The sequence below is a fragment of the Anser anser genome, assembly GCF_964211835.1.
Source record: "Anser anser genome assembly, chromosome: 4".
Classification (NCBI taxonomy): domain Eukaryota; kingdom Metazoa; phylum Chordata; class Aves; order Anseriformes; family Anatidae; genus Anser; species Anser anser.
The window spans coordinates 31,374,120-31,390,652 of NC_139724.1; the positions used below are offsets into that span (position 1 = coordinate 31,374,120).

The 16,533-nt window shown below is 42.0% G+C and overlaps 1 protein-coding gene across 6 annotated transcripts in view; it reads right to left on the reverse strand.

The window, feature by feature from the left end:
• Positions 1-16,037, reverse strand: part of GRIA2 (glutamate ionotropic receptor AMPA type subunit 2) — a 106,440-nt gene extending 90,403 nt beyond the window's left edge. For all 6 annotated transcript variants that reach the window (XR_014583357.1, XR_014583358.1, XR_014583359.1 and 3 more), the window contains exons 1-2: positions 15,608-16,037; positions 15,293-15,433 (exon numbers count right to left, since the gene is read on the reverse strand). Coding sequence is in view for 3 of the 6 variants with exons in the window: in XM_083833732.1 (XP_083689858.1) it covers positions 15,293-15,433; positions 15,608-15,695 (229 nt within the window). In the remaining 3 variants the exon portion in view is untranslated. The remainder of the gene's footprint in view (positions 1-15,292; positions 15,434-15,607) is intronic.
• Positions 16,038-16,533: the final 496 nt, after the last annotated feature.

Genomic DNA, 16,533 nt, shown 5'->3' on the forward strand with positions numbered 1-16,533 from the left:
TCTTATATCAAACATTTCACTTCTGTTAATGCTGCACAAGACAGAACACAGCAAAGGCAACAACAGAGGAGTGCTCTTAAAATAGCAAGGCATTTTTTTTCCCAGAAAAAGTATCAAGTCTATAACTTATACATGGATTGAATTTGGCAGCATGAGCATCCAAAACAGGCTCTGGGGTTTGTAATGTCACTGGAATGCACTGCCAGAAGGTAACGCTAATAAGAATTGCAGAAGAGCATGGGAAAAACTGCACCCAGTTTCCCTGAAGGATACATCACAATACAATCAGAATCTTTTGTTGGAAAAGTGTATGATGGTTTTTTTGATAGCACAGTGACTTTTTTTTTCCTTTTTAGTGAATTTTAAAATTAGCAGGAATGAGAATCAATGCAGCTTGAAACCACAGAAGATTGCAACCAGAAAAAGGATTTTTGCATATTACCAGGAAATCAATGCTTTATCTTTCTCCAGCGATTTCTTTCCATTAAGCTAAATACAAAGGCACTTCTATGGAATTTAAATATCTTCATTTACACATTACGGAAAACATGCATGCTTGTATGTATTGGTTGCTACTTCCAAGTACTCCAGAGCAAGGGTCAAGTCATACAAAGAGAAAGCTAAGAGAGACACTTCGGCCACCTTGCTGTGCACAGCTCCTGGTGTGGGTGGCAGTAAATCTGGCATCTTGGTGTGAACTCAAAACTGTCCCTAATTACGGGAGGCCGATGAGGCTTGCCCTCCCCCACCTTGGTTTTGCAATGCAAACAATTCAAAGTGCTGCATTCCTGCCTGTGATGCACTTCTGACATCTGAACAGAGAATATGAAAATCAGTGTAGCAGGAGATAAACCAGAAATGAGCATCTGAAGTCACCTATGATACACCAGGGGAATCCCTAATATCCCAGAGTACTGAATAAAACAGCAATGCAGCAAATATTTTGAGCCTCTACACATTCCCCAGACCTGCTGTCACTGGTTGGGCAGCTCACATGCAAACAGCCAAGCACCTGTCCCTCAAAAGCAAGGTGGCCAACTCCAGATTGCTTACTGTCAGCATGCCCACCTGCACTTCTAAATCCTGCTTGGACACTGGCTGTGGCACAGACCTGGTGCTGACACAGGTAGAGTAATATATAATTACATATATATATATATATATATATATGAGGATATAGCTCACTATAGGATAGCACCTTCTAAACCATTACTAGCAGTCAGATTATTTGCCAATTGCAAAGTAAGTAGGAAAAAAATTGCATTTAAAGGTGAAATCACTCATGCTAGTCAGATAATCCTAAGTGGTAACTCATGAAAGCTTTATACCACATCCAGTCACTACGAATTGTTTAATTATCATCATGTATTCTTCCTAAACATATATTTTTACATGCCATTGAAAAGTAACTTCAAAATATTTTAGAATTTAATTGCTCATCTTAATCTTACACTTTCAAAAATAACTTTCTAGTTTACAGGACTCCAAACATAAAAGATTAAGAGAGGTAATAGCTCCTCTATCACCTCATGCTATACTTGCATGTAGGCATTTTTTAAGCTGATGTGCCCTTGCAGTAAGAACCAACCATCTGCAACCTTTCACAGCCAGGAGCCAGTCTATGGAAAGAAGAGCTCTCTATTCCAATGCTGCTATCTGGCTTTCAGTCTTTCAGTTACAAAGCGGACAATCGATTAAGCTCCTATTAAATGAGTATAGTCTTTCATATTTCAGACCACACAATTAGAAACTAAAAAAATAGTAATAATGCACTGCATCATGAACATCAATTGTCATTTAAGAAATGTGTACAGTTTATAATGAGTTACAACTAGATGTGACCAAAATTAACCATTTTTCAAAAAGAAAACTTCCATGAAATTCACTATCAGAATAAATTAATGGGAAGAAAAAAGCAATTCTGAAATCCTTCCATAGTGCCAGGACAGCTTAACATGGCTCTATCTACAACAGTTAATCGGTCTGGCCTCAAGGTAATTCATGCACTGAACAGAAAGGTCAGGAGAAATGACAAGAAAGGAAATTGGAAAGGAAGAGAAACTTGGAAATAGAATATAAGGAGAAAGAGAAGAAGATGCTATGGAAAGAGTGAATGGGTACGTAGATATAATGCAAGATAAATACAAAGAGTGTCTCTCAGTAGATAAAAAATGGTGAAAGAGATATAGACAGATGTATGGTTACAGATAATCAGTCAGAGAAGAATAATTATAAAGACAAAGAGCATACACAGGCCGGCCTTCCTTCAGTCTAACCAACTCCATTCAACAAAATTTCTCTTGGCTAAGTTACATTTTCAAACAACCCCTAGAATAATACTTCACCTTGAGTTGACGAACAAGCAACAGTTCAAACAGTTTCCATCTTGACAATTCCCAGAATTCTTAGAGGTTTTTTGTTCTTGTTGCTGTTTTACTAACTACAGTTTATTTAAGCCAACTAGTTGGTATATGCCAAACCAACCCTTAAGAGCTGGTAGTATTGCTACCTACACAAATGGCATGATTTTAGTAAGGAGTCTGTGTCTACAACTGGACAGCAGACCCAGGAGCCCTACTCAGCCCCTCATCTCCTGCCTACATTCTGGGGGTGTCAAAGCACTGAGTGTCCCTTCAAAAACACCCTTCTGCACGGGAAGGAAACCCAGACACATGAAACAGAAAGAAAGGTAGCACACACACTGGTACCCAGTCTGTTTCACAGGATTAGAGTTATGGCCTCTACCTGTCATCAGCCTCAGTAATTTAGTAATATATAACTTATCATTTAATTCAGCCATCTGTGAACCCTCTGTAATGTCTATTTGAATACACCTTAGAAGTCCAAAAGTTTTCCACATATTTGGTTTTCTGTATTTACATAGCGAGCTAAAATGGGATGAACTTTTTCAAATGCATGGAGAAGGCTGGGACAAATCCTGTGAATCACAGCCTTGCTGAGCTTTTGCAATTCCAAATAACTGTTGCTGGAGTGCGAGGTATCCTGGACCTTTCAGGATTCAGCCTTATATTAGCTGTCAGGGAGACTTACATCAACCGAATAGAGAATTTGAAGGAAAATCTAGTAAACCTATTCCTGAGGGCTGCATAAGATTTTGCCATCGCTGTTATTTCATTGCCTGTAAAAAGGTACAGGCACACCAGAACAAGGCTGTTATATTTATCTTTGTCTTGATGCACTCGTTTGTTATTCAACAGCATATCACTACAGTTATTCACGCCAATTTTCTGACTTCCAGGTCTGAACTGTTCACTTTTCATGCTATTGATGAATAATCTAGATCTTCACAAGGCTGTTTGGTTTGTTAGTTTTTCTTTGAAGTTTTGCTTCCTGTTTCTACACAGTTAATGAAAAATCAGCATACAATATAGCATACACCAGGTGTCTCTAAAGGGCAATAGGAACTTATTTTCCTTATGCACATCACCCTAAATGGAAAAAGGGAACTTCCATTATTTGTGCTCAGTAATCCACAAAAAAAAAAGGGGGGAGGAAACAACCTGAGTACTTTATTGGTATCACCTACTCTCTCCTTCATAGCAATGGATCGTGATATGAACACAACATTCCCTACACGAAGATTGCACAGTTATAAACAAGGTAATGTTATTTTATCTGGTGGCCAAAAGGAAAATGTCATTCCTACAAACAGTTCCACTTCTTATTTCCCAACCAGCTCCTCCAGCAAATACTTTGGATGAAACAGAGCACACAGTTGATGATTCTTCATAGAAAACATCCTGTCAACAGCATCCTAATCTTTAAATCTAGTGACTATTAGCTTAAGTGTCCATGAATGCAGCCGCCACAGCAGTTAAACAAGAAGAAATCTCTATTGACATAGCCAAAGTTGAATATACATAGAACTCTACAGATTAAATGCCCTACCCTGAATTTAATGTGGAAACAATGCAGCCACTAGAGCCATTGGGAAAACAAGTACCGTGTTGGTTGGTCATGGCCAATGAAGCTTAAAAGAAAATGTTAATTTTTACTACCTAAAATATTCAGCATTAAATACCAACAGTAATTCCAGAATAGTAATGAAATATTTCAAAAAGCAAACAAACAAAAAAAACCACACTTCAATCCCTCCTAAGAGTGGTGAAGACAGTTTTCTGTTACAATATCGGGATGAAAAACACAGGCCCACCAATACAAGATAAAATGAAAAACTTCCCTCTAAAGAGAAATCTAGAGGTTAGTACAGCCATGAGCAAAAGTGATGTGACTGCATAATTGATTGCTTCTCTTTACAAACATTCAAAATATCCTTCCTGCCCTGACTGCAAATGTATTCCATTAAGAACAGGAAAAAAAATCAGCTCTTCTTTCCCACCATCGTTCAAGATCCCAGACTCTTCCACCTCCTACTGTACTACTGGGCTATTCCAACAGAAAGGTGAAAGATCTGCACAGCATGCAGAGTACTATACAATCTGAGAGCTTACATCCACAAGAGTTGAGTAAGTAGCTTCTTGCCATTGATGCCACTTCCTTCATCTCAGAGCTGCAGTCAGCCACCCAAGACAAGGAAGGAACAGTTTTAGTATGAGAGCTTCAGTTTGAAGCTTCTCAACAGCAACTTTCTGTATTTTAGGCTGATTTAGTATCTTTTCCATTAGGTGACAGCTGTTGCAGATTTCGTTGTTGTGCACCTAATTCTCCCCACTCACTGCAGGTAACACTGGTGCCTCCAGCCTCATTCAGTTCCAAGACTCACGTTAAGCTCCTGGTTTGTACACGTGACAGTGTCATGCACCACTGCTACCAAGTCACTTTGGGGACTGGCACGTATCAGCCTACTTCACGGTGAGAAATGAAGAGAAATGAAGAAGTGTCACCAGAGATAGGAAGGACCCGCAGCAACCAAGGGTTACAGAACACAGAATTCCCAGAAATGCTGTAAGCAACCCGACCTGCAATGTGCACACCTAACCTCTGGCTTACAAGCCTGGAATGATGCACAGGACAGACGTGAACTGCGTGAACTTTTCTTTCTGAAAACTCTCCCGCAGTGCAGCAGCAGCGAGATACGCCTCTCCCCTTCTGTCAAGCTATAGTCTCTCCTTTGGTTTGTCAGGCTCATTTAGGGAGCTGCTTCGGAACAAGGTGAGGTCTTTCGAGCTCTAATACAGAAAGCGTTCATAAAAAAAAAAGCAAAAAGACATTTTATACCCATCACTATCGTCACTATATCCCCACCTGATCTGTATTTTACATAAAATCAGTCCTTGAGCAAAGAGTTCTTAAACTGGAACCTGGAAAGCAGAGGACAATTCTAATGAGATGGAGTAGGGAATATTGTACTTTTGGTATACTTAGCTGGCTGGCAAGGACAAAAGAAAGAAAAGCAAGCCTAAGGAAGGAACAGTGAAAGAGGAAGAAAAAAGAATTAGACCAAAAGTAAAGACATTTAAATTGCAGTGCACAGAACAAAGCACAAAGTTGGTAAGCAACCTACATGGCTAGGTTAACCGTGTTCCTACTAACACTGCTAGCTTCCTCAGAAAGCTTCAAGTGACATTTAGGAAATAAGACATTTAATTTTAAAGGCACTTTTTTTTTTTTTTTTCCTATGGAGCCAATGTGTCAAAATTAAATAGCACAAATACTTTCACAGTCTTTTTAACAGCCCAGTATTAGCAACACTTGTTTTGGTGAACTGCTTGAGGTACTATGAGAACAAGAAAAAAAAAAAAAACACCTTGAGAATTAGGCCTGCACTGTTGAAATATTTCACCTATATGAAGAGAGAAACAAAACAAGCTTTTTTTTCCCCCCCAATACATCTGGATTTTAAGGCAGTTGAGATGCACTTTGGATAGTGGCTTGTAAATGCTGCAAAATACACATCCCTAGAAGTCACGTATCAATGAAATACAATCTACAAAACAGTCTACAAAAATGTCAAAGCTCCTAAAAGTTGTTTGGGTCTCTACAGACATACTCTTTTCCTCACAAGACTGATGAGATGGCTCAGATTACTAAGTGTATGTACCGAGTGCTATTTTGGACACTGATGGATCTGAGGCATCCCCGTAGCTTGCCAGATGCTATAGAGGACTTAGAGGGGACAACTCTAGAGCTTGAGGTCACCCAGGATAGAGCAAGCATCACAAACTGGGTCTTAACACGTATTAATTGCAAGTGAATTTAAACTGCCTCCACCAGAAATTGAGGAATACATTCTTTTTATCATATTGACACGGATGTAAAGAGATAAGCTCAAACAAACATTAAGTGCTCCACTTGCTAAAAAAGCAGTATTTGAAGCTCACAGATGCTTGCTTACTTCTATAGTGGAAGTTCATTACTAAGTTCTATGAAGCCAAGCCAAAACTCATTCTCCTACAGCTAAAAAGGCAGATAAGAAAAAAATGCAAATTTATGCAGAGATATTACCAAAGAATAACATCTATGATCAAATCCAATCAAAAAAAAAAAAAAGAGCAAACTTATGTTTTTCCTCTTTACCTACGCAAGCAGAGACCAAACCTTAGCCTTTTAGCTAACAGTACCATTTGCAAATTTATCATAAATTGAGATGGACTAATAACTTTTCTGATTTCCATAATGAATCTTGACAAAGCTCTTAAGAAATGCTTGCACTACTTTAAAACAAACAGACAACAAAACCCACATACAACAGGGCCACATAAGAGCATGTACTATAAAGTTTGAAAAATATTCTGCCTATCCAATTGATGCTCAAATATTTCAGCACATTTCTGGAAGTGCTTAATCCCTCCCCTCTTTCCATAAGTTATCTTCCATCCTCATACATCATATGAATTTGGATTTGTTTTTGCTCCTACCATCAGTAGAAGCTTGACCATTTATATGACTGAGAAAATAGTCTGGCCTCATCACGCCGCATTCCCAAACTATTGGTAAGGCTTGCTGAACTAATCTAATTATTCTGCAAAAGGACTGAATGACTTTTTAGACAGACTTTCCAGAATTTCACCATGATTCAATCTCATCAAATGAAAGCACCTGAAAACCTGGCAGATGTAAGGCTGTGAGTGCAATTATAAATTTATACTGCAATTTATTATGTACAGCAACTTACTTCTCATTTATTTCCTGAGCCCTCAAATCTATCTAGTCTTTAAATATAACAATTTTATAACCATGTTCAATATTTCCTGGTGTTTATTCAAAATGGCTTCAAAAGTTTTAAGCTGTGTATAAATCTGACCAATCAACGTTTGTTGATCGAGCAATTATTTAAACTGATAGAGTTTTCCTAATGTTTTATTTTCCTCTGTGCTTGATCGTAACAACAATAGAGAGAAGGAAATTGTCTTCTTGTTCTCAAAACCCAGAAGTTACTTCTCCCCCTTCCTGCAACAGGACAAAAGTAAGATGTCTGAGATTTCTTTTTCCCCCCACCAAAAAAACTAATAGAGTCAGGAAAAAGGACAAAGTGACAGAGAAGATGGACATCAAAACAAAAATGGTCCAGGACTCAGGGCGTTCAAACAAGATGTGAAAGGCAAAGGGTTAAATTCAGGTCCTCTGCCTGACATGGGCAGGTATGAAGGAAAAGGGTTAAAGCCTGAATGATTCTCCTAACCACTCACTGTAGTTCTGGTGTGGATCAATCCAGCTTCTGCTACAAGTAACACTGCTGTAGCTTATGTAAGTATCAGCCTGGCATACACTAGCCATGCAAATTTTTTACCCTGCTTTTCAAGTATTACAGCTGGAATAAACTCCCTGGTGTCACCGTGCCCGCACAAAGCACAATCACGCGGGTTCCCACATCTGTGCCAAGAACCCCTCTGAGGCCATACTATTACAGTGCTTTGGAATTTGTTACAGTCATATGAGGGAAAAACAAAAGCAAACAAAAAAAAAATCAGCATTTTGGGGTGGAAGACATTTTGTCAGAAACAACTGACAACTAGTACCTGTGAGGAACATTCTCAGCCAGAAGACCTTCAGCATCCCAAATTTCTAAGATTTATGGTATTATCAAAAAAATTCTCCAACTTGCTCAGAGCCGTACAGTCTGTTTTATTAGCATGTTTTTAGAGACGTTCTGAGATAGTTCACCCACACACAAGGGAATGCAAGACATTCAACTATTTTAGATTCACGCTACATGGGATGGTAAAGCACGTTAGCCTCTTCGTGTTAGGGATGTAAACCGGAGTCCTATAACTACCAAGTTCTGCCATTCATAAAAGGCAGAAAGCGAAAGAAAAATAATGTTTTTTTTTAAAAAAAAAAAAAGAAAAACCCTTTCAGCAGGCTGCAGAGCAGTTGCAAAACCATTCCGTTGAGCTCTCTGGCACTGTTGCTGACATGACCTCTGAAAGCAGTCTTCTCAGTAAGAATGACAAGAAAATCTCCACGTTACCTATCGGGTTGCTGTTTCAATTACCTATCACACTGGGCGCTTATGTTATTTTGTTACTTGCAATTTTCAAAGTATGTAAAAGAAAATCAGTTCACAGTATATGCAATAAGCCGAGGCATCTTTTCCACCCCAAATGGTGTTTTTGCACCTGTAAAGGAACACATTCACACTGAGAACAAATTACAGTGGTATGACAGCCTTAACCACAGCAGCCTGAAACAATGCAGCATCAAACCAAATGCAACATTAAGTACATGAAGTTGAGATTAAGATGAATAGGTGGGATAGCATAGCAAGCGTGTGCTCATGTACCTAGTTTGAACATTCTACACAATCAGCCACTGTCCCTTATTGAGCTTTGAAACTCTTGTACCAGTTGTGGGAGGATGTGTTGATGAGTCAGGGCCAAGATGAACATTTTACACAATTTTGTCCTGCTCTCGTTCATCAAAAAAATCATTCGGCAAAAAAGGTGTCCATTCTAAATCGCAAATGGCAAAGTACTCAGTTTCTTTTTCAGCAATGAAAAGCGCAAACCCATTTACCTTCTGCAGTTAAGTAATGAAAATACTATTTTGATGTGCAATAAAGCCCAGCAAGTCATTCAAGGACTAGCTCAAGTGATTGGTAATTCAGTTACACATCCAGCACCCCAAGCACACAAAGCAATCACACGCCGATTTAAGCTAATGAATACAGACCTGAATATCCTTCCCTGATATCAAATAAAAGAGTAGATTAGAGTTGAAATAAAGCACTTCTTGTGCCTGATTCTGTCGCCTTTAGTTGAACTGCATGTAACATTTAAGCTCTCAAAAAGGTTCTATTGATTTCTCTAAGGTCAGGTTTGAGAAAATGTGTGGGGAGACAGCAGTAGCTGAAGCTGAACCCTACCTCACTGCAGAACAGTAAGCAACTTTCTTGTAAAATTTTGAAATGTCTCATGAAATAACTAGCAGTAGCTAAACATATTAAGATTCTGTAAATGAAATCAGATCCAGAACAAAAATGTTAACTCTCTATATTCATCTCCCAACTGGAAACTTTAGGGGGGAAAAAAAAAGGTAATCTTTCCATAAACTGCCTGATTTGAGAACATTTCCCAAAACAATGAAAAAAACAGAAAAATTAAAAAAAAATCAACTGTACAAAATTAAAGACATCTATACCACCCAGTAATTCCATTAAAAACAAACAGTTCTTGAGTGCAGTTATTGATTTTAGGAGATACAACATGAATTTGCTCAACACGTGCTTATTTAAAGTCTGCTTTTACTTCTTGTTTAGCTGTTTTAAAATACGCATTCACTGTGTTGGTCTGATGCTTTTTCTCACTCCTCCTTGTTTATCCATAAGGAATTCAATATTGGAAGACCTTAGTTATCTAAATCGAAGCCCTTTTTCAGTTTTAGTAAGGTTACATCTAATATGTACCTGCAGTCAAGGCAGATTTTTCTGTGAACTTAAAGGAAAATGTTAATGTTTCAATACAAAATAAGAAAGCTATACAAGCCTACATATTTCTTATAAAAAACCTGTAGACTTTTACCCTGTACCTCTTCAGAAATCTGTAGTACAGAAGGAATTAATCCCTCATCTGTCGTCTTCTAAAAGCAGATGCCACCGTGTTCATGTTCTCGTAAATGCAATGAACAGTTACAAGAATATGGAAAAATCCTGGTCATTTCAGAAATGAATGTTCCAGTTAATTGTTATACAAGAAGGCCATTTACATATAGACAAAAACAGTCTGATACATACAACTGAAAAGATTACATATTCAGGTATTTATAATAACAACTTTTAAAATAACAACTTTTCAGTGTTGTTTTCAGCCTGACCTGACATTCCTTGGCTTCAGCTGTAGGTTGGTTCCACAATATAGGCATTATACTTCAATATAAAATATTAGTAATTCATGCACTCAATTCACTTACAGGGGTGAGAACGCTGACTTGAAATGATAAATTATCTTACTAGTAAGAGCTCCGAGATAATCCTCTTCAGAAAATGGATTGTAGGGTTTAACCAATGTTCTGCTTTTTCTTTATGTGACATCAAAAATGAACTATTTTTCATTATATATATAAAATTATATATGAATTTACATTATATACAGACATACATATATGCACACATTTATGTTTACTGTGGGTTATTTATTCCTTTTAGTCTCCTAAAAATTAGTACAACCAACACATATTAGACAATTATTAATTTTAAATGACCTTTTCCTATAACTTTTATTTTTATTTTTTAACAATTTAAGCATGCTTTCACAGCAGGTACCTCATAATTAATTTTACCGATTATCTTAATTTTTTTTAAGTAACAGTCATAGAATAGCTTTGCCTGTTTAATGTATTTTCAAAATAAGTTACCTTTTTTTTTTTTTATATATATACTTGCCCAGTAATGGTCAGCATATGGAATGGTATCTGTTTAATTTGCCTTAACTCTCAACAATAGTTGAAGTATTAAAAGCCTGATAAAAGAAATAAAGAAATCAGCAGTATCAGTATTCCTTGATGCATTGGCCCTTGGTTTAGTATGTGTAACAAACACTGGATAGTACAGAAGTCCTACACATGGCCAGGGCTTAAATACATCCCCAGCTATGTGAACAATCAATAGCTCTGTTTAAGTCAGTGTAAATTAAAGCTTTTATTAGCATAAATGAAGAAAACTTCCTAATTTTTCATATATTAAAGATAAATAAAAGCTTATATGAACATATACATATATTGAAAAGGCTGACTGACATACTGGTTGATTTAAGAGTTTGACTGGAATATTTAAGGCTTGATTAATATGCTACTCACAAACTGCTATTAAAAAATTCACTTCAAGGTTTATAAAGATTAAAATATAAATTCATAGTATGTTCAAAACTGCATGGTAAATTTTTATTTCAGATATATGGACAATATTAATGCAATAATCACGTAATAAAAATCTGGAAAGTCAAGTAGCCAAGCCAAAGCTGTCACAATTGTATCTGCCCACGTTCTGGACCACATCTGTGTGAAAATTCTCTGCGAGCCAGGAGCAAAGAGGCGCAGCAGGGACAGCACTGGCAGAAAATAAACACCCCAGGTTTCTTTAGGTATAACTCTCAGGAGAAGAGGAATGTTTAAGGCTTGCTACAGGGCTTGATTTCAAGGGGAGAGATGTTTTGAGAGCAGCAAAAGCACAAGAGTTCCAATTTTAGGCTACAACCTGTGTAAAACATATCGTTTTATTAAGAAAACCCATTTCATCTTGTCCATTTTAATTACAGGGGAGTACAGAAACTGTTTCACAAGTGCTCACTGAGCCTGAGAAATGTTTTATCATGAAAAAGAAATGGGACGGACCAGGAATACAATTGAACTGAAACATAAGGATTTATTAAAATTCCTCCTTTCCTTCAAAATCATTTTCATCATAAAATATGTCTGTGCAAGATCCATAGTAATTTTAATTCAAATAAACACACCTATGTTTGTACCATCACTACCATTACAAGATATGATTTTTGAGTTATTCTTTAATTATTTTGCTAGGAGTATGCTGCATGCTATTCCTTTAAGGATGCCATCTACAGCTTTATATTCCAAAATGGCTGGGAAAACCTTTATCGTGACTCACAAGTTGCAACATGCTAGATATTCATAGGTTTTCAAAGCTGCTGGTTGTAGTTATAATGAAAGGATCTAAGGTTTATGTATGAATCAGCATCCCCTTGTCATAATGTCATGGTGCAGTGATCCCTGCAGAGCTGTAAGACTTGATTTAAGACAGAAAAGCTCAACACCGGCTCTTGAGCCAGCAGAATTAAACATCTAAGATCATTCATATATTACACCTGTACTGAAACTACTACGTGAAAAACTTGTTAGAGTTATGGAGGTTTTATAGCACTCCATAGGAAATCTCTCTTTAGGACTCCAGTATCCTTTCAGTGTAAGGATATATGACTACATAACACAACTATCTCTTGTCTGGTTGGTGGACTTCAGAGGAAAGGATTTCGTCTTCACTAACTTATTTTCTTCTTTTGACAGAATTAAGAATTAAAAATCCAACGCTACTTATGGTCAGCACTTTTCCAATTAGACTAGACTCAATTACACTTTGCTGAAGGACAATAAAGTCCAGTTTCTGGGTACCTTCCAATTCCACCCTGTGAATTAACTGTAGTGCTTGCTGTACCTTTGACCCAGCCTTTAAAGGCCAAGGAGGCACTGTTACAGTGATCTGCTTTGTTAACACGTGCCTTTACATGTGCCTACATTGTAATCCTCTGAATCATCAAGAACTCAGAAAGAGGGCCAAGTTTAGCCCATTTCTCGAAGGATGCAATTAGAGCAGTGAACATTTCTCTTAATTGTGCCATCGGGCTGCAGAAAGCACCGTCTCTCCATCAAAACCACGAAGCTTCCTAGTGGCACCGCCCTGCGAGGTGGCAAACTGCTATTAGATTCCAACAGCTACTCCTGATGACCTGTCAGCACAACAGCCTAAAATGACTGTTTGTTACAGAGATGTTGGGTGAGGGAAGGCAACCTACGCGCTACAGCACTATGAAACAGGGAGTCCACCCCTCCTCTGCTGTACTCATCTGCTGGTACCTTTAAGTGACTGAGCAGCCTCACACCAATTCAAAACCTTCAGTGGTACATGAGCACAGCCGCCCTCCCTCCTGCAAGTTTAGGAACCTAATTTAAAAATAGTACCAGCAATACAACTTGTTCATTAAAAGACTCCTTGCTTCATGAATAAGCTCAGAGCACATGCAGACGATTAGGCTGAAGTTTCCTTGAGATAGTCCTACAGCTTCTTTCTTCTTCCTCACCTAATTTTTGAAGCAGAGGGAACCGCGTGCCCCAGTTTTCCTGTCAGGATGGAAGCTTGTCCTGCCAAGAGCCGTGGCGGCCTCCTGCGGGCCTGCTGCCCCGTGGGTACACCACAGCGGAAGTGTTCCACTTGGCGATTTTACAAAATGCGGTTGTGGTTCTTAGGGCAGAAAGAGGTCTTTAGATCTTTACTGCTGTTAAGGTTTAAGCCTGTTACTGCTCATGGGAAGTCTCTTGCTGGAGTGAAATGCCTGGACAAGCACTGAAGCATTTTCATCTCCGTGTTACGCCATGTTTCTGTGACCTTCTTTTACATTGCTTAACTGTTCGTTGTGCTGGCTTTGGACACAGGTTCTTCATACACTACTCTGAAATAACCACCTGCAGATTTTTCGATATTTCAAATAAAAATGAATCCAAAAGAAGAAAAAGAGGATGAAGAAAATGGATCCTCCTTAACCAACTGTGTATGCAGGCCTCTACAAATTTACCAACCGCTGAACTTTGCTTCTTGTCTTCAGAATTCCTTTTCCTCCAGCCACACCTTTCTTGGAAGGTAATCAAGGAAATACTCGACATATTTTTGGCATATAGCTCACTAGTTAATTAAAACCAACTGATAAGTTCACTAAACCACCAGTAGCAACTGAGGTGACTAAAAAGCGAGTACCAGTTCATGTCTTAATTTGGTGCTCTCAGAATGGCTTGAAAATGGAAGCCTTGGACAACGTTCAAAGGGAAACCCAAAACGTGGGCAGAAGACTCCCTTCTGCTGGAAGTACATCACTGCAGACTACAGCCTACACAGGTCACCTGCATATTGCAAGAGTTCTGCATGCACATACACACACGTGCAAAACTTGCCGGGGCTGGAGAAAAATGCAATTGCTTAACCTTTTCAAAGACATGGTCTTTAACACATATATGACATGGACAAGTCAAGAAATACTCATCTCTAGTACCAGTGGAAAAAAAATCTCTGTTTTAAACAAACCATTTTCAGGATTTTGCTCACCACAGAGAACTGAGAAACACAGAAGACCATCACATTTTTGCAGAACGTCATGCAGATCACTACACAATACCCTACTTCACCGACGGACCCAGCAACGCATACTGCGGATTCAACCATGTGTCGTTCTGGTTTCTGGAAACCCTCATTAGCTGGGGATGGAAGCGCTCCCCAGCAGCTCGCAGCGATTACCAGAGCAGCCTCAATGAGGCTGGTTACATGCTCCGACCTTTTCTGACTTGAGCCTTTCCTGAGCTTTCAGCAGCACGTATGAGGATGAGAAGGTAATAAGAAGCATATTACCTCCCTTATCCCTTCAGCTGCATGCCACCCCTCATCCACGCTGCTGAAGGCTCCTTAGGTTGCCCTCTTGCACCACCTACCCCAGAGCCTGTGCCGAGACACCCCTCTTCAACACCACCTCGCCTACCATAACGTGGCTGAATTTGGGGAGAAAAAAGGTGAAAAAAAGAAGGTTGCCGACGGGGGGAAATGGGTCTTGCCGGTAAGCTGCGGTTGGATTCAGCACCCTTTCTGAGGGACGGGAGGACGGGCAGGGGCTAGTATGGAAGAGGACTGGGGGGAACCGCACCGCTGGAGGGAGACGGTTCGCGATGGAAACGGGGGCACGGGGGGAGGACGGCGGGGACCCCCGGCCGCTCTGCGAGCCGCTGCCGGGAGCCCCCGGCCGGGCCGAGGCAGAGCCAGAGGCGGAGCCAGGGCGCGGCCCCGCCGCCCGCCCACGCTGCCCGCCGCCGAGGGGGCTCTGAGGGGCTCGGCGGGGGGCTGCGGCCCCGGTGCCCCGGCGCGGCGCCATGGAGAGAGCGGCGCCGAGGAAAATGGCTGACGGCGCACCGCGGCTGCCCGGCGGGATGCGGGTCCGCCCGGCACGGCAGCCCCGGCTCGGCTCGGAGGGAGGGCGAGCAGCCGGGCGGGGGCGGCGGAAACCATTTTAAGGCTCCTGCCTCCCTCCCTCCCTCCCTCCTTCCTTCCATCCCCCGGGGCTCCCGCACCTGCCCGGCGGCTCCCCCTCGCCCCCCCGGTACTCACAGGCGTTGGTGACGGCGAAGCTGTTGGCGACCTCCAGGTTGTCGATGTGCGGCGTGAGCCTGAACTCCGAGGTGGAAAACTGAACCATGCCTACCCGAAACGCACTGTACTCCTGGTCGGCGCCCCTCGGGAACAGCCCCCCTGCAGGGAAACACACGCACACACGCCTCGGTCAGCCCGGCTGGGCAAGGGCAGCGCCGGCACCGCGACCCCCGCGGGGCTCCCCCCGAACCGGGGGTCGGGGGGCGGCGAGGGGCCGGAGCGGGGCACGGCCGGCAGGAGAAGAGCCGTGTCCGCCGGCGTGCGGGCACCTACCGATCTGGATGCTGTTAGAATCCACCCCCCAGATCAGTCCCCAAACCACAGGCGCCAGGAAGACAGAAATATGCATAATCTTTTGCATTTCCAGGAAAAGTAGAGCATCCACGAAGCCACGGAAAAAAAGCCCTTTCTTCCTTCTCTCCCTCTTCCTTCCTCCTCCTCCACCTCCTCGGAGCAGCGCTCCTCCTGGGTGGGCAGCCGAGCTCCGAGGCGGGGAGCCAGCCCCGGGGGCAGGAGCGGGATGAAGCCGGTGCCCGAGCAGCCGCCGCTCCGCCGCTGGTCCCGGCTCCGGAAATAAGGCGGGGGGGGGCGGTGGTGGTGGTGGTGGGGAAGGGGGGGGAGCGCGCCCGGACCGGCCCTGCCCTCGCTCGGGCGCGCGCCGGCGCGAGCAGGGAGCCCCGCGGGAGCGCGCGCGCGCGGGCACGCTCCTCCTCGCCTCCGCGCTCCCGCGCCGGCAGAATCCAGCACCGCGGACAGCGCCGGGAGGGGCGGGGGGAGGAGGGGAAGGAGGAGGAGGAGGAAGAGGAGGAGGAGGAGCGGGGGCGCCGCGACCCGTCCCGAGCCGGCCGCGGGAGGAGAAAATTTTACGTGTTTAACCCAAAATCCCGCTTTTTGTTTGTGGGGGTGCTTCGTTCCTTCGTGCGCGTGTCGCTGGGTTTCGCCCAGGTGCAGCACGTCGCTTGGGCTGCTGGGCCCAGATAGAAAAGTTGGGGAGGTGTAAGGCTGCCCAGGTGATCCGTGACTCGTGTATCGGGGGGTTTGTTTCTCAAGGCGGGTCCCAGCTATGTTGGCTGGGCGCAGTACTTACTGCAAGCTAAATTTAGCCTTGTGCAGCCTGGCACGCAGTCTGTGCTAGCACGCACCGCACACACACGGACACACGGACACACACACATCCTGGAGAAGGACAAGCAGGCTAA